Source organism: Monodelphis domestica, chromosome 7, assembly GCF_027887165.1.
Source record: "Monodelphis domestica isolate mMonDom1 chromosome 7, mMonDom1.pri, whole genome shotgun sequence".
NCBI lineage: Eukaryota > Metazoa > Chordata > Mammalia > Didelphimorphia > Didelphidae > Monodelphis > Monodelphis domestica.
Genome location: NC_077233.1, coordinates 220,225,615 through 220,243,798, shown reverse-complemented (window position 1 = coordinate 220,243,798; position 18,184 = coordinate 220,225,615). Strand labels below are relative to the sequence as shown.

The 18,184-nt window shown below is 41.0% G+C and overlaps 1 protein-coding gene across 3 annotated transcripts in view; it reads right to left on the bottom strand.

Moving 5' to 3' along the window:
• The window catches only part of INTS1 (integrator complex subunit 1), a 60,141-nt gene extending 43,101 nt beyond the window's left edge, over positions 1-17,040 (bottom strand). For 2 of the 3 annotated variants that reach the window (XM_016423911.2, XM_007498319.2), the window contains exons 1-16: positions 16,781-17,040; positions 16,310-16,405; positions 14,953-15,243; positions 12,888-13,084; positions 12,517-12,654; positions 10,276-10,435; positions 9,424-9,529; positions 9,030-9,216; positions 8,768-8,913; positions 8,521-8,662; positions 7,773-7,949; positions 7,266-7,374; positions 4,639-4,759; positions 3,471-3,548; positions 631-788; positions 179-275 (exon numbers count right to left, since the gene is read on the bottom strand). In XM_016423911.2, coding sequence (XP_016279397.2) covers positions 179-275; positions 631-788; positions 3,471-3,548; positions 4,639-4,759; positions 7,266-7,374; positions 7,773-7,949; positions 8,521-8,662; positions 8,768-8,913; positions 9,030-9,216; positions 9,424-9,529; positions 10,276-10,435; positions 12,517-12,654; positions 12,888-13,084; positions 14,953-15,243; positions 16,310-16,405; positions 16,781-16,859 — 2,282 coding nt within the window. In that variant the 5' untranslated portion in view covers positions 16,860-17,040. Of the gene's footprint in view, positions 1-178; positions 276-630; positions 789-3,470; positions 3,549-4,638; positions 4,760-7,265; positions 7,375-7,772; positions 7,950-8,520; positions 8,663-8,767; positions 8,914-9,029; positions 9,217-9,423; positions 9,530-10,275; positions 10,436-12,516; positions 12,655-12,887; positions 13,085-14,952; positions 15,244-16,309; positions 16,406-16,760 lie in introns of all 3 variants that reach the window. The other variant, XM_016423913.2, reaches the window with a different exon arrangement.
• Positions 17,041-18,184: the final 1,144 nt, after the last annotated feature.

Genomic DNA, 18,184 nt, shown 5'->3' with positions numbered 1-18,184 from the left:
AATTATACTTGTAAAACTCAGTGGAATTGTGCATTGGCTATGGGAAGGGGTGGGGGGAGGGAAGAGAAAGAATATGACTCTTGTAACCAAGGAATAATGTTCTAAATTGACTAATTAAATAAAATTTTAAAAAAAGAAAAGAAAAATGGTTGGCTTCAAGGTTGACCTCTGAACTTACCCAGGAGGGAGCTGGATATTCTCTGGATGATGGTAGGTGCACAGGTTCAAAACAGCATCAATCAACTGGATCCTCTCTACCCTTAAGACTTCCACATCTAAGGAGAAAAAAAAAAGAGTAATCTGTTCAAATGTATATAACAATCAGGAGTGCCTCAAAAATCCTTCAATGGTTTGCCAACAGTCCTAAAATATGGGTCTGCAAGGTGTGGCAATTAAACAATATCCACAGGTTAAGAACTTCCTTGCAAAAGAGGAGGGGAGTTAATAAAGGTCTTGGTCATTTGCCTGATCTATCTCAAACAAGGCAAGTAAAAAAATCACAGAATTACTGTGCTTTAGACCAAAGTCTAGAAGGACTATAAAACTGGGGTTAAAAACAAGAGTCATAGTGGGGAGGCAGGTTTTGTCAACAAATCAAAGAAGTTTTGTGATAGCCTCAACAGAACTTACCATCTGCCTGCACAGCTGCAGCTCGCTTTACCAAGTGGTCAGCAAGCTCCATGGCATCAGCAGGGCCCAGAGGGAGCTCTCTAGACAGTCCAATCACTAGGATTCGCATCAGTGTGTCCTCCAAGATGGGAACCTCTGAGCAGAGGCGAAGAAAGAAACTGGAATTGTAGAAGAGAGAGGTCATTTATGTTCTGGTATAATTTCCAAACTATATGGCTAGAGCAACTTCAACAATCTCCATTTGGGGAACCCCTCCCCCCAAACCCTAGGATGCCATCAGTACAAGGTATACATTTTTTTAATAGGGCCACTATGGGAATTTGTTCATTTGACTAAGCATATTTGTTAGGAGGGTTATAGGCTTTTTTTTCCCTTTTTTCCAAGGGATGGGGGTGAAGGGTATGACAGAGGGAGAGAATAAGTGCTTATTAAGTGCAAAAAAAAAAACTTTTTAAAAAATGGGGGGATGGGGGGATCAGGCTGAGCTGAGAGGGCAGAGTAAAGGCAGAAACTCGATGAGCTCTCCCAAATCCACCTCCAAACAACTTAAAAATAACACTTCAAAATTAATTGTGGAACAACAGAACCAACGAAAAGACAGGGTGAGACCATTCTCCATCCCAAGACAACTTAGAAGGCCAGCAGGAAAGGTCTGTCTCACTGGGGTGAGAGTGGAGCACAGTCCAGCGCAGGCAGCACCCCGGCAAGCCAGCGGCAGGCTTTCATGGCAACTGAATCAGCAGCAGCGGCTTCTGGAGCTCTCAGCCCACAGACTGTAAGGGGGTCGGACAACTGGTCAGAAGGAGATTACAAGGGCCCCTCTGCTGGGGTTGGGTGCAATACTCTGTTGCACTGCCCATGCTTGGTTCTGGGTCACAGTCTCAAGGTGGAGAAAAGCACTAGCACACTACACTGTGAGACCACAAGAGAGAGGAGACCCTGGTCATAGTTTCAAAGTGGAAAAAAGTGCTCATGGCTACACATAGACCAGAGCACAAGCCAAGCAAATAGTAAGCACACCTCTCCTTAGGTCAAACCACCTTGGAAGAAATGAAAACTGACAGACTTCTAGAACTAGCTGTGAAAATAGCAACATGAAAAAAATGAAGTTTTGGATAGTGCCCCCTCTAGTCCAGGAGTATAGCCCAGCTTTAACACCACATTAAGGCAAAGAAACAGGTCAGAAAAAACAAACACAAAATAATAACCTGACCATATAAAGTTAGTATGAAGACAGGGCAAATCAAACTCAGACTCAGAAGGCAACAAAGTCAAAACTTTTATAGTCAGATCCTCAAAGAAAAATGTGAGTTTGTCTCTGGCCCAAAAAGAATTTTTGGAAAAGCTCAAAAAGGATTTAAAAAATCAAATAAGAGAAGTAGAAGAAAACCTGGGAAAAGAAATTACAGTGATGCAAAAAAATCATGAAAAAATAATCAATTACTTGGTAAAGAAAGCACAAAAAAAAACACTTAAGAAAGTAACACTTTAAAAAACAGATTAGTCCAAGGATAGCTAGATGATGCAGTAGATAAGAGTTCAGGAACACCTGCTTTAGACACTGTGACCCTGATCATGTCAATTAATCCTATTTGTTAAAAAAAAATCCAAATAGTAAAGGAGGCACAAGAATCCACTGAAGAACTCCTTTAAAAAAACAGAATTGGCCAAATGAAAAAAGATGTACAAAAATTCAAAACACTTTTGAGGAGACACAGGGTGAAAGGAGAGAAAGAAGAATAAAAGGGGGGAAAAACATGCAAGGAAATATATAGTAACTATAACTGTGAAAAAAATTTTTATAGCAAGTTTCTCTGATAAAGGTCTCATTTCCCAAATATACAAAGAATTGAGTCAAACATAAGAATACGAGTCATTCTCCATCTGAAAATGTCAAAGAATATGAACAGGCACTCTTCAGATAAAAGAAATCAAAACTACCTCTATAATCATTTGAAAAATGCTCCAAAACACTACTGATTAAAGAAATGCAAATTAAAATAACTGTGAGGTATCTCCTTAGATTGGCTAGTATGACAGAAAAGAAAAGTGACAAATGTGAGAGGGGATGTTGGAAAATTAGGATACTAAAGAAATGATGGTGGAGTAATGGACTGATGCAACCATAATGGAGAGCAATTTAGAATCATGCATAACCTTTGACCCAGAAATACCACTACTAGGTCTATATGCCAAAGAGATTTTTTTAAAAGGGAAAGGACAAGCATAATGACAAGCATAGATGCTTTCAGAAAAATCTAGAAAGACTTACATGACTTGATACAAAATGAAGCGAGTGAAACAAGAGAACAGCGTACACAGTAATAACAATACTATATGATCAATTGTGAAGGATTGTCTATTCTTAGCAATATAATGATCTAAGATAATTCTGAAAGGCTTATGATGAAAAATGCTATCCAGCTCCAGAGAAAGAATTGAAGTCTGAACACAGATCACTTTTTATTTTTCTTAGGGTTTTTAAAATCTGTCTTTTCTTTTGCAACATGGCTAATACGGAATTTTTTTCTTTTGCAATATGGCTGACATGGAACTATGTTTTGTATGACTGCAAATGTATAATCTATATCTAATTGCTTGACTTCCAAGAAAGGAGAAGAAGGAGGAAAGAATTTGAAACTCAAAATTTTTTTAAAAGTTAAAAATTGTTTTTACATGTAACCAGAAAAATAAAATATTATAAACTTAAAAATAAAAAAAAGGAGCCAAGATAAGTCAAGACTGGAATTCTAGTTAGCATCAAGCAGTTCTAAATGAAATCCACATTCTACAGCCACCCCACAGAATGTCCCAAGCTGGAAAGTGGGAAACAGACTTACTTTCGGTCACTTTCTGGAGGCCAATTATCCCATTTGTAGTAGGTCTCTGGCTGTTCTGTAAAGAGCACTTTATGGAGGCTGCACAGAAGAATAAAGGAATTCAACATATAAGAAACTACTGTTGTAGGCCATTCCCAAAGTTTTAAGAGCTCTACTAACAAGGCATTGGTAGACAGCTGGCTGAGGAGTCTTGAAGACCCTAGACCCAACGCCCACTTCTGGCACATCCTAGCTATATATCCCTGAACAAGTCATTTATCTTCTCAGTGTCTCGAGCAATTCTCTGAGGCTATAAATTGCAGAGTAGTTGCTGACCTTCATTGATGATACTAGGAAATTAACATTTATGCAGCACTTTTAAGATAGGATAAGATAAGATTTAATCCTCACAACAACCCTGGTAAATAAGTGCAATTATTATCTCACTTCACAGATGAAGAAACTGAGGCTGAAAGATGTAACTGGAGTTGCCCAGGGCCCCACAGTTAAGTGTCTAAGGCAAGATTTTAATTCAATTCTTTGTGACTCCAGGTCTAGTTCTCTATTCACTAAGACACCAGCTACACCAGGGACGTTTCATCACCTGGAGCCTTTATACAATGAAATCATAGATCCCCAAATAGAATGAAGAGCTCTATTATGGGAATTTCTGGAGACTGTTCTCAGCTTACCAAGAAGCTTTTTTTTTTTTTTAACAGGTATCTCCTCAAGGGCAGGATTGAAGCTCTGGAGCTTCTCATGGTTGAACCCTTAACAGTATCACTCACACAATGCAGACTAAATAGAAGTTTCCAAGTATTGACTATTAAATGATATCTAAGTTTCATCTGATGTATCAGGGTCATATAAATATAATTTCAAATAAGACACAGAATATTCCCTCCTGCCCCTGGAAAAAGAATGAGCTGTAAGAGCCTCCCAGTGATAAAGGTGATTCTCATTTAGGGTAATGAGATCATTTAACTTTATTATCACTAGTAGCTCCTAAATACAAAGAATCAATGGAAAGGTTCTGTGAATGGTCAAACTCCTGCTCCTCTAATTTGAATCCCATCATCTGGCTCAAAGTGCTGATGAGATGACACAATATTTGGAAAAAACAGCAAAGGGAAAGTAGTTGCTTTTGCTTTCCAAAGGTGGTTTTAACAGAAAACCATCAGACTCATACCAATGTACATAGTCTTTGGGAGCCAGTTTGCTGATAGAGGGGACAACAGTGTGGAGCCACCAAACAGCATCACGCTGAATTGCAGCTATCTGGTTCTGGAATGATCGTAAAACTTCTAGATCTGGAAAACAAACAAACAATCATATGTAACTTTGTGGTAGCTTAAAGGGGAGATTGCAATGTGTGGCTATTTAATTTAATTTAGTAAACTTCACTAAGTGACAGTGAGCAAGACACTGTGAAGCCCTGGAAGATAGTTGAAGTTTAAATAAAACAGCTAATACTCTCATGGAGTTTAGTCTAGTAAGTTATATACTGCAAGCACACAATAAATATAGAGCAACATACTATGTAAAACTTGCATAGAGGAGATACAAACCAATTGCTCTATGAGGTCTAACTGTGGAAAATCATTACAAAGTCCAACAGAGAAATCAGGGAAGAACAAAAACATTAAGTAAAAACACAAAGGGGTACAGTTTCATGAAGCTAGTAGCTCTACATCAAGTCAAGATGTTGGTTTGAAATAAAGCTGTAGTTACTGAATGTGAATTAAGTAAGCCTTGAATGCCACAATGTAAACCTTAAAATTTCTTAGACTTATAAATGTTGGAAATTTCACCATTGGGAAATTTCATACTTGGAAAATTTCTTAGTGATAGTCTATTGGAATGTGAACCCCATTGGCATGGGAGGTTCCTCCTCCTCCCTTCTTAAGATTACTTTAGAACAGAAACCTTTTGCTGAACAATGGAAAGGGCTTTGACCTATGCTTAAGCATAGAACAGGAATTTCTTTGAGTCATCATTGATTTTAGAATTGATACAATGGAGATACTTGGAATCAATCTCCACCCTACTCAGTCCTAACAGGATTTAGGAAGGGCTGCAGCATAGATCAAAATTTAATTATTCTAATCTCTACCCTACTCAGGGTAACAGGATTTAGGAAGGGCTGTAGCAAAGGATCAAGATTTAATTATTTGAGAATATGACCTTCAACAGACATGTGCAAAGCCACAGACCTCTGGGCGGTCCTGGGTTAAGCTAGAGCCACCATTGACACAAGGAAAACATGGACAGTGATTGGTAGATGTGAGAACTGAGGGGAGGGAACTTGGATGGTTTCCTTAAAGATAGCAGGGTCTGAGGACTGAGTGTTGGTTGGAGAGGTTGTGCTCTGAGAGGCTGTGCTCTGAGAAGCTTGCTCTGAAGGAAGCTGGAGGTGGAGGCCCCTGAGACTGTTTCTCCATTTTGGTCACGTGAGTGATAGGGACTGATCTCTTTTCTTTGCCTCAGCTATCTAAGGGCTTGGGCCTTTTGGCCCAGCCTAAACAGAAGGGGTATTTAAGCTCTATTCCCTTCTCTCCCCTTTCTCTCTTTCTCTCTCTCTCTCTCTCTCTCTCTCTCTCTCTCTAATTCCTTTCTTCCTCCTGTTTGTAATTAAACTCTATAAAAGGCTGACGGCTGACTTGAGTTTTCATTTAGGAATTACATAGCTGAATTCCTTGGCGACCTTAAATTAATATATATCAGTCTTTTAAAGTGATTTCCTTGCCACAACAAACATGCAAGATGAGCCCTAACACTAAGACAAAGCATAGTGAAAAGAGTTAGACTCAGAGCCAAGAAGACTCAAATTCAAGTTCTACATTGACACATACTAGTGGCAAGTCATTTTACCTTTCCAGAGTGCTCTAGGCAACTCCCAAAGACTATAAATTACAGAGGTGTTGACTTACATTGGTAGAGGGAATTTCCTCACCAGAATTTCCTAGATCAATGATACCTATCTCTAACCTTATATTAAAATTACATAAAACCACTATTTCTGGCCTCCATTTGTTCATCTATAAAAATGAAAGCGTTGGACTAGATCAGTGATGTCGAACTCTAACAGCAAGAGATCTTTTTGAACAGCATAACAATTTAGAAAACCACAACATTAACATCATCATATCATACTCTATTCCTACTAATTTTGTTAAACATTTCCCAATTGCATTTTGATCTGATTCAGCATCCCAACAGCTTGAGACCATAGGCAACTAGTCTGGACAACTCTTGCCTAGATGATCTTTAAGGGACCTTCAAAATTCAAAAATGCTATGATCCAATGATCAAGGTAATAGAAACAAGTTTAAATAACTGAAATCTATGAATAACCAAGTAACAGTTTTCTCCTTAAAGCTTCTATTAGAATAACTAATCAACAGCCAACTGATTTAGATGTCACCCACCCCATTTCAATTCCCTTCCTAAATTCAGCTGAAGTACTCATAAAGGAAGAAACAACCAAAACAGGAGCAGTAAAAGAAGCCAAGCCTGAAATGCGTCCCACCAAAAGAATCCATAAATTCATAATCAAAAGGCTTATGTTAACATTCTCTAATTATACTGGTAGAAAAAGGAAAAAAAGAAATGCTCTCTTTAGTGTTCTTCTTTGCAAACAGGTCCCATCATGCTTCAACTCTGAGTATAACTAATCAGCTGAACCCCTTTATGTGCTAATAGATTCTGAATGCCACTTGCAACTAGGTCCCTTGCCACTGCCATTCTTGATTTTTCCCACCATCTGTTATTCCTGCCTGTCCTGTTTCCAAAAGAAGTCAGCTCTCTAAGACTTACTCTTCTTTTCTCCTTTATCCCATGCAATGCCAGCTTCCTTCACTTGAGCCGTTATGCCTAACATCATCGATACAGCCAATAGGTCAGTTATGTGGATCACAAACCGCTCCTAGAACCAAAATATAATACAAATTCGTATCAAAAGAGCTTCAAAAGGATTCTGTCAAGTTATTCAGCATATATAAAGGAAAATGGGAAAGTCAATTATGAAGAAAATGTATTCGGAAAATAAAATAATGAAAAGATAAGGCAAAGAATGATTAAGGAATTCATCTAGAACTAGGGGAGTTAAAAAAGTAGTAAAGAGTGACCAGTTATCTGGTATATATCAAAAAATAAGGAAAGTATTGCATGAACCAAATAAAAGACATCTGCATAAGAATTCCAGGGACAGAAGAAAAATTAAGAAGGTTGTTTCTCAAATCTTGCCAAGAAGCTGACCAAAAAAATCAGAATGTATGAATGTAGTAGCCAAACACAGAAGGCACCAAGAAAAGATGTAAGTACCTTGAATTCCATTTCTAAATACTGTGGTTCCTTGCGTTCCTGCATGAGCCCAAGGCAAAATGCCTGGAAATTAATCTCATGTTTGGTCTGTTTGATTATCTCTCGAAGCAGAGCCCGGGAAGCCCTCAGGTAATCATCTTTATTAGTCAACAGGTCCTGGAACACCATTGCTAGGAACTATGGCCAAAGTCATTCACAAAGAAAGTAAACACAATATTCTGTTAAGATCATACATAATCCAGCATCTTTAAAAGTTAAGTGTTAAGTCTATGGAAGTCAAACATAGGAAGATTCCAGGTGGTCTACAATCTTAACACTGTGCCATCTGCCAAAGATGACAGAGGTCAGATATAAGACCCAACATCTTCTACTGTAAAACTAGAGCTTTACTTTAGTCCTTTATGTCAATCTACCATTAATCATCAACAATTATTTTCCTAAGGCCCTCCTAAGTAATTCTCAGGAAGAACCCATGGACCCAAGGAATTACTTCAAGTATATTAACAAAGACTATCCAAAAGTCAAAAGGCCATAACACAAAAAGTCATGTGTCAGGGCTGTGAAAATTACCCTAGTGTGAGATGCTGATACATGCAGTTATTGCACTTTGCCAGTCTATTAACCAGTTTGAATATTCTACTCCTAATCAGAAGCTGGATCTCCTCCTCAAGCCAGCTAGTCCCTGATGTGAAAATGGTCTGGAATCAATCATGAAGGAAAGCTATCCAAGAAGACAGTTTCTTCATACCTTTGGGGCCAGCTCTGAGCTATGCTGTAGCACAGTGTATAGGATCTGCATGTTGTTTGGGTTTCGTGCATTTGAAAGTTCATTGAAAATCACAAACTTGACAGTAGTGCCCAGATTATCCCTGTGAGCATTTAGTAGTTCCCTGGAAACAAAACCAAAGACCAGAGCGAATGATTATTAGGGATATATATTAGGACCAAATTTTTTCTTGCCCTATATCCTTGCATCCTCTTCTCAAGATTCCTACCTGACACAAAGCATGTAGTGGTTGAGGAGGACTTTGGGCTTGAGTCGGATTTTTATCAGGCTGGAAATGACCTCCATGTCCTCTGAACCATGAGTGCCACAGTTCATGCAAACAGACATCAACAAGTCCTGGGCTGGCCTGGTCAACTGCAGGGATGAGAGATGAGTGATAATACTGAAAGACATAATCGCCTTTCTGGGTCCATGAAATACATTGTGGATTCCAAGGGGAGTCCCTTCCCTTGCTCCAGTACACTACTCACCTTAGGGTTTTGGAGCCACATCTCCAGCCTCTGCACAGCCATCAGCCGCACTTCTTTGTAGCCACAGGTTGCAGTCAGGAGCCGAAGGAGATTTCGGGAGACATTGTCCATAGGCTGTCGACGGTTCAACTGGTCCCGAAGCATGTCAAGGACATATTCTTCCACACTCTCAGCAAGATCCTCATACCTGAGGAAGAGCAGAGAAAGTAATTCCAAGTCGGTCAAGTCCAATTCTTCCTGTTTCGTTCCAATTAAGAGCACAGGACACTTTAACTGACGGGGGAAGCAATGGTCTCTATTCTCAGAAGCAGTGGTCAACCCTCCCCTGTTCTGAACCCTTTTTCTCTCTGAATCCCAGATTCACTGGATGCAGTAGTGATCATATTCCACATACCTGGGCATGAGTTGTCCCTCTTGCTCTGGGCTCAGCTTCTCCTCTGCAATCAGCAGTTCAGTCTGACTGTCTTCTTCTTCAGTAAGGGATGGATGAGGACTGTTGCCTAGAGAGAGAGATATACCAGTGCTACAAATTATTTTTATCTTAGATTCTGAAGCACCTACAACACAGTACCTTCCACTAGAAAGTAGCCCCTTTCCTCAATTCAGCCTTTATTAATTAACAATAAATATACAACATCAAATTCAGTGCATGAGGTGGAGACCCAAAGCTAATAACACAGGCTTTGCCCTTAAAGAATATAAATTCTAGGGTGCAGCTGGGTGGCTCAGTGGATTGAGAGCCAGGCCTAGAGATAGGAAGACCTAGGTTCAAATCTAGCCTCAGACACTTCCTAGCTGTGTGACCCTGGGCAAGTCACTTGATCCCCATTGCCTAGCCCTTACCACTCTTCTGCCTTGGAGCCAATACACAGTACTGACTCCAAGACAGAAAGTAAGGGTTATTTAAAAATATATATATATATAAGTTCTACTAGAGGGAGACAAGAAGGGAGATTGCATGTATACAAAAAAAGTAGGCTATCCAGGACAGTGGCAAAGGAGAGATCCAGGCAAAGTCCTATATAAAAAAATGAGTAGAAAGAAAACACTTCATGCTCCATGAGAGAAGTGGGTGAGGAACATTCTGAGATGAAAGCAAACTGGAAAGGAAGAATTGAAAAGGTGCTACCTGAACTGAACCATAAAGGACTAAGGATTCTCAAAGACCAAGTAAATGGTACTGAAGCTCTTACATACAACCACTAACTCCTACCCTTAGCAAACTCAGTCTCTTCTGGCATCTTACCAGCACTAAGGTCTCCTCCACTGCGCCCCATCTCTCCTTGTAACAACATGCTTTTGGGAGGCATCTTGGTGTTAAATGCTGTCTGGATATTGTCAACAAATGTCTTACAGTGAGGGCTGTCCACCCAGATCCGCTCCCCTAGGGAATCTTCAATGTAAACCTGTACAGAACAGCAAGACCAGAATAAAATAATAAGCAGACAGAAGAAGAGAAAGAGATAACCTACTTATGACTGGTCCCATATCATTAAATATTTTCTTGATTTTCTCTTTTAATTGCTTCAGGAATAAAGGGCTTAAGTCTCCAACTAAGGCCTGTACTAGATGTTGGGGACACACTGACACAGAAACAGACACAGATACAGAGAATTAAGAAATAGTACCTATCCTCATTATGGTACCCACAATCTAACTGAGGGATCTGATTCAAATATATAACTGGACAAATGTCAACATACAATAACTAAAAAGCAGCATCAACTATAAGAATAGTCTAAGAGAAGTAAAGCAGTGTAGTACAATAGAATATAAAGCCAGAAGATGTGAGTTCAAGTCCAACCTCTATAGCTTAATATTTGTATGACCTGGGATAAGAAACTTAATTTCTGGCCTCAGTTTCTTCCTAGAACCTCTGAACTCTCTCTCAGCTCCAATTCTATAAGTACCCAGTGCTGTGTGGGATTCAATCATTACAAATTAAGGGGACATGAGAGCTGGTTTCCTAAAATGAAGTGTCACTTAAGATATCAATAAGTGGAAACATGAGATTGCACTCTAGGCATAGGGAACAGTATTAGCAAATGCAAGGAGGTGAAAAAATGCCAAATATGTACAAGGAGCAACTAGAAATTCAACTTGTTTATAGTACAGTGTGTATGTAAGAGGCCAGTGAAAAAAAGGGTAGAGAGGCTAGGTTTCAGAGTTTTCTTAAAATAGAAAATCATGGAAAGAAGTTGGGTTCCCTTTTACTGCAGATCTTCAAGCAGAGGTCAGATGACCTATCAGGTAGGATGAAAAGGGGATGCAATCATTTTCAGGTATTGGTTGGACTAGACAGTCTCTAAGCTCCTTTCCAACTCTCTAAATGATGTTATAAAGATTGTGAAAGGCCTTGAATAACAGACTAAAGAAATCAAACTTTGTTCAACTGGCAATAAGGAATCATTGGAGGACTTTTTAGCAGTAAGGGCTGGATCTAGGTATTAATATGGAAGTAGTGTGAACAAAGGGTTGAACTGAGATTAAGAGAAGGAAAAACCAATTATGAGGCTTTTAAAGCAGCTGAAGCAGATAGAATTAAGGTCCAGGTTTAGGGCAAGATGAATGGAAGAGGTAAAACAAACAGAACTTAGTAACTGTCTGAATTTGAAAAATGAGAAGGGGACAGGGAATAAATATATAATACCTACTATGTGCCAGTACACTTTACTAAGCACTACAAAAATTCTCATTTGATCCTCACAACCACCCTAGGATGTACTGTTATGATCCTCATTTTACAGCTGAGGAATCTGAGGAAATGAAAGGTTAAGTGATTTGTCCAGGGTCATATAGCTAGTAAGCATCTAAAGCAAAGTTAAAGTCAAAGATTCAAACATATGTGAAAAATGGGTACATCTGTCCACTGACTGAAACAGGAAAGTCAAGAGGTCTTAAAGAGTTAATTTTGGAGGAAAGCTAGAAAATTTTGTTTTGGACTGACTGGGTTTGAGGTGCTACTGGAACATCAGCAGCATGCTGGACTTGGAAACAGGAAGATCTGGGTTCTTATGTGACTACAGACAGGTCATGTAATCTCTCAGGGCCTCAAATCCTCAGCTACAAAATGAGAAGGCTAGATTGGATAGTTTCTTAGGTGCCTTCCAACTATTTAAATCTGTGAGCCTGTGATATGTAAGTCTCCAGCTCAGAAGAATTCAAGACTAGGTGCAGAGACTTAGGAGTAATCTGTATAGAAAAAAACAGTACCAAGAGCAAGCAAAAAGAATGTAAGCTCTATAGGATAGATATCACACACTTCACTCATCTCCCAAGGTTCCTCGTTAAGGAGATAGTCAACAAATACTTAGTGAAATCAAAGAAATGACAGTGTAACTCAGAGGCAAGTAGAAAGATAGCTTGTAGGAAACATGCTCATTCAGCCTATTATTCCTCCTGGAGCAACCAGGACATCAATTTTCCTTCACCTTGGATACTCCTTTCATTACCTAAACAATGACTTCACATTTCCTAAAGGGCTCACCTTGACAAAGATCTCAGGCCAGTTCTCATCCTCTTCATATGCAGCCATTAGTAGGTTACAAGCTAACACAGAAACCAGGCTGTTTCCTTTGGCTTTGAAGTTAATGGAGGCATCCCTGCGAAGAAGGCTGCATAATGCCTGGAAGAGATCACCCAGAGGTCAAACACCATCATATCATAACAGAGGAGGGTGATAGTTAAGGGCCAAAGAGGGGAATTCTCATATATCTTGTCATTTTATATGTCTATTAAAATATACCATAATGTATCAATGTAACTTTAATCAAAGAATATATTAGAGGACGAACCTGAGAGGATGAAAGTGAGAACATGAGTTAAACTCCATTAAACACTCTGTCACATGTCTCTTACCTCAATAACTCCCTCTGTGGCAAATATATTGGGCTTGATTTTCGCCAAGTACATTAGGCTCAAGTACAGTGTGGTGTCTGGTTTGGCTCGAGTCATTTTAAGTTGCTTCACAGCTCCACACAACACTCCCTCAATTCTATCATCATTTCCCTCTGACTCTGAAGCTTCGATCTCATCCAGCAGGACTGTGGGCAGAACTGTCAAAAGCAATCAAGTGCTAAGTCACAGTGAGAAACCAAAAACAGGCACAAAGCTGAATATTTCTTTGGCCACTACTATCTCCTGAGTAATTCTAACTCACAATTCGCTTTTCACAGCACCTCAGTGAAAATCAATGACCTTATGATCAAGAACTTAGAATTGTTTAGCACTTTATTCTCTTAAAAACACTTTCACATATTTATACATTGTTTCATTTGGGTCCTTACTACTCTGCACTGTAAATAGGGCAGGTATTTCTCATAGTCATCTAAAAAAAAATTAACCCTTAACTTCTGCCTTAGAATTGGTACTAAGGAAAAATTCCAAAGCAAAACAGCAGCAAAGGCTAGACAATTGGGGCTAAGTGGCCTGCCCATAATCATACAGCTAGGAAGTGCCTTTGGTCACACTTGAAACCAAGACCTTTGTCTCCAGGCCTGGCTCTCTAGTCACTGAGCCACCTAATTGTCCCTTATTTCTCACTGAAAGCAGTGAAGAAAGACACAGGGAGCTAATACATTACATTATATCTATATATGCTTTTAATTTTCCCACCAATTACCTCATTTGTTTTTACATTACATAATCAGCATGGCATTTAACAACGATGAGCAGACTTACATTTATTTCACAGTACTCCCATTCACACATTTTGTCCTAGCCAAACAGGATTCCCTGAACACTGAACTGAACTACATCTCTCCTCTCAAAAGAGTAGTCTTGGAGGGATTCAAGGCTCAAGCCAGATGTGCCACCTCTTCCATGAAGCCTTCTCTAATCCCTTTCAGTTTTTAGCACTCTCTCCCCTCAATTTACTCTACTTTTACTAATTAATTTATATGCATACTTATCTAGATAGAAGTATGAATACTTGTCTTATTTGTATGTATGCTGTACCCCCAATGATAAGGATCATTTTGTTTCTGTCTCTATCCTTAATAACTTGCTCATAGTTAAGTGCTTAACAAACATTTGTTAAATTGAATGAATGCCATATATTTGTAAAGTATTGTAAGGTTTATGAAACATTTCATGGATACATTATATCACTTGCTCTACCTACAAAAACTCTATAAGATGAAGACACAAATTATCAAAGTGAGGGTCAACAGGGAGAAACAAAGATATACAGAAAGTAACAGGATCCCTGAGCTAGGAGTCAGGTCTTGACTCAGAATCCAATGCTCTTTTCCCCTTAAAAGCTACCCAAAAAGTATCTAGATAAAACCACAAAACTGTGCTGACTGGGTTCAACATGCTTTAATAAAAATCCTTTTCTTCTCCCTTTAACACTCTATGAGATGCCTTATAATTGCTATTCCAAAACATTTCTTCCAACTCCCAATCCCTTCTACCACCTCTTCTCTCAAGTGGGGAACATCCCATGGGAAGGCAGTATTTTCTCAGTAAAGCAGGTGTGGCTTTCCCCCCCAAGTCTTTATTCACTCATTTTTCCTTCCTTCCAGGCTTGAAGGATAAAGTGGATTTCCTATCTACCAACGTCAATCCTTCCACTTGTGCAGATCTCCTCTCATACTCTCCAGGACTGTTGGTTGGTCTGCTAATCTCTCTTAAATCTAACTTCCCCATCTCTATTGACTACTCCTCAGTTTCTAATCCCTTCATTTTAAGGATGAGGAAATTGATGCTTAAGGAAGTTAAGCAATTTACCCAGTCTTCACAATCCTGCAAGAGGGTATTATACTCATTTCATAATCAAGGCATCTTCTGACTCCAAGTCCAATTCATATTTCCAAAGCACCCACACCATCTCTCCAGTCCCACTGTGCAGACACTCAGAACTTGCTGAGCTGATTATCTGTATGACATGATGCCTGAGATAGTCTAGGGGAAATTATTTTACCTTCAATTGGTACCACAGAAGGTTCCTTGATAGATGGGGAAATGGCTCGTTTTTCGGCCACAGCTGCCTCAGCTAGGCGTCCCAGGGCACTGAGTGGAGGAGTAGAGGAAAGCTTGGGTCGTTTTGTGAGACCAGTCAGAGCTGAGGCTCCAGATAAAGCAGATGCAGCATCTCGCTTCCGTTCAGAAGGTAAACCTGAGGGAGCTGGCTTCAGCAATGCTACAGTAGCTTTTGATTCATTAGCTTGGCCTTTTGAGCCCAAGGCAATGAAATCCCCTGGAGGAGGGTGCCCTGTGGCAGAGAGAGAAAAAAAACAGAGAGAAACTATAGAATCCAAAAGCTAGAGGGTCTCTTGGAAATCAGCTAATCATTTATTACAGTCAAGAGGTAAAGTAGCTTTTCCATTAAGTAATACAGGTATTAAGTGAGTTGGAAGTGGAATTCATGCCTCCTAACCCTCAGTCCAGTATTCCTTCCACTTTATCATGCTTCTCCTATATATTAATGTGCACTTCTGATAGAAGTTATGCCACTCTTCCTCCTCAAACTGCAATCTGAGAACGTTTCACAAAACATTTTTGGACATCAGAGAAACTCTGGACTTTCCTTGGGTGGTTTCTTTTGGAGGTTCATTTTCTCCTGTCTAGACATTTAAGTAAATCCTAGTTTATAATGAGCACCATGTAATTCAGTTTTATTTAAAAACTAGGAAGTTGCCTCAGCAAATACTATAATTTGTATGTAATAATATAAATTGTTTTGAGTGCTTTAAAGCTTACAAAACACTTTACAAAGCCTTACCTCTACCTCATGCTAAATCTATTATATAAATATATGCTATTATGTACTGTGGAACTACTATCTCCATTTTACAGATGAGGAAACTGAGGTTGAGAAAGGGCAGATGACTGCCTATAGTGAAAAAAATCACTAAGTGTCACAGGCAGAGAATCAAAACAAAACCTAAGGTTTTCCTGCCTGAAAGTCCAAAGCTGTGTCTACTCTACAGGTGCTGAAAAAGTTTTAATCTTGCAGTTTTAATCTTGAAATTACACCAAGTCTCCGGGAAATTGTATCAAAGTGCTTTGGTGTGGATATAAGGTGGGAAGTTTTACATTCATAGAATGCTCTTAAAAGTCCAAGTCCAACCCTAAAACTGAGGCCCAAGGAGTACAGGGACTTGTCCAAGAGATCACAACGTGCCAGAATCCAATCCCAGAGAGCTTTCCATTGCCCCAAGGTGTCCGTCACAGGCCGTCACTCCCATTTCACAGATGGGGAAACTGAGACCCCGAGGAGTTGGGCCCCAAGAGTCTGAGTGGTTCTTTTGGAGGACGGGGGAAGGTCTGACGCTCACCAGAAGGCTTGGCCACGGCGCTGGGCCTGCGGACCGTGGTCGGCTTTGCTCGGTTCATCTTGCCCAGTTTGGCGTTCCCGGGGGCTGCGGGGTCGCCTGCAGAAACAACAGGTTGTTGGGAGGAGGGGGTTAGGAGGTCCGGAGCCCGGACGCGGTCCCAAGCAGACCGCGGCGGGGGGTCCCGACGCCCCTACGGTGGCTCCGAAGGCCATCGGGGGTAGGGGAGGGGGAGCGGGGACCGAGAGGGGGTAATGGGGGGGCGGGGGAGTTCAGCACAGCTAAAGGGGAGGTTCTCCCGAGATGGATTATGGGAAGGTGGGGGTGCGCGCCGTCTCAGGAAGAGGTAGCCGGGCGGGGCCTGGGGGGAGGTGACGTCTCGGGCCGGCGAAGAGATCCCGAGGTCCGAGCCCAGGCGGCGGGGTGTCCCGACGAATGCACCCAGCTCACCCACCTACAGCCCACAACACGGACCCTCAGTTTTGCCGCCACCGCCGCCGCCGCCGCCGCCGCCGCCTCCACCACCACCGCCGCGCCGGATCCGGAAACTCATCTGTCTTCTCTCGTTCCCTCGCTCTCTCCGTCTCTCTCTCTCTCTCTCTCTCTCTTTTTCTCTCCCTCTCGCTCTCTCTTCCTCTCTCTCTCCCTCTGTCCTCTCTCTTTCCCCCCACCTGGAGTTCCGCGCCGTCCCGGAACCAAAATAGCTCGGAGGAGCATGGGATTAAGACGGAGGCGGGGCAGGGAGGCTGGGCGGAGTCTGCGCAGTACCTACAGCGCCTCCCCGGAGTCACGCGGCTAGGAGGCGAAACTGCATGTAGCCTCTCTCTAGTCCGCTCCGCCCCTTCCACGGGAGCTATCTCCCTGCCTAGACTGTCCAAGCCCCAGGGATGCTGCAGCTGTCCGGTGGTGGTGCCTTCTGCTCATGAGCACGCTTCCAGCTTTTCTCTGCCCCTGTGCCTCTAAGAACTCCATGGACCCAGCAATACGTGCTTCTTCTCATGCTTCCCAGGACACCTCCAGCAGAAAGATAAGGACCAGGGGTGACTAGAGGCATCAATGAATTTTCTCTTGCCAGACTTGAAGCAAGAATATGCCTCTCCTTACCTCGCCCCCCATCACCCACCACCACCACCACTAAAAATGGAAAAGTTGCTCTGTTCAGTAGAGCATAGATACCTGTGAGATCACAGTATTCTGAGGAGCAGAGATATCTTTAGCAGGTAAAATAGGGTTACTAAAGCAAGTTACAAAAACTTTAGGAGACATTAGGTTGGTGTGCTTACCCAAACAGATTGTTGTTGCCCATTGTTCTGGGCAATATTCTATTAAAACCAGTTACTTATAGGGGAAAGGCAAAAGACAATTTTGTCTTTCCAAGGAGCTCAGTCTATTAGAAGAGAGACAATTTACAAGTAACTAATTCACAAATTAGCTATGTACAAGATTAATTGGACATAATCTTAAAAAAGAAGTCATTGGAATAAAGGGGGGGAGGGAAGACTTCCTGATGGAGGTGGGAATTTAGCTAGAACTCGAATGAAGCCAGGAACACCAGGAGTGGAAATTAGGAAGGAGAATATTCTGAACATGGGAGTGAAAACCAGAGAAAATGCCCAGAGTGAGGAATGTAGTGTTGGGAACAGCAAAAATTCAGGCAAGGAGTGGGGTATAAGATGCTAATGTGGTAGAGGATGGGGAAGGCAATGAAGAATGCTTTTGTTTGGTGGGGGGCAGGGTTTAACCCTTACCTTCTATCTTAATAACAAATCTAAGACAGAAGAATAAGGGCTATGCAAAACAGGTAAAGTGATTTGCCTAGTCATACAGCTAGGAAATATATGAGGTCACACTTGAACCCAGGACCTCTCATTTCTTAGG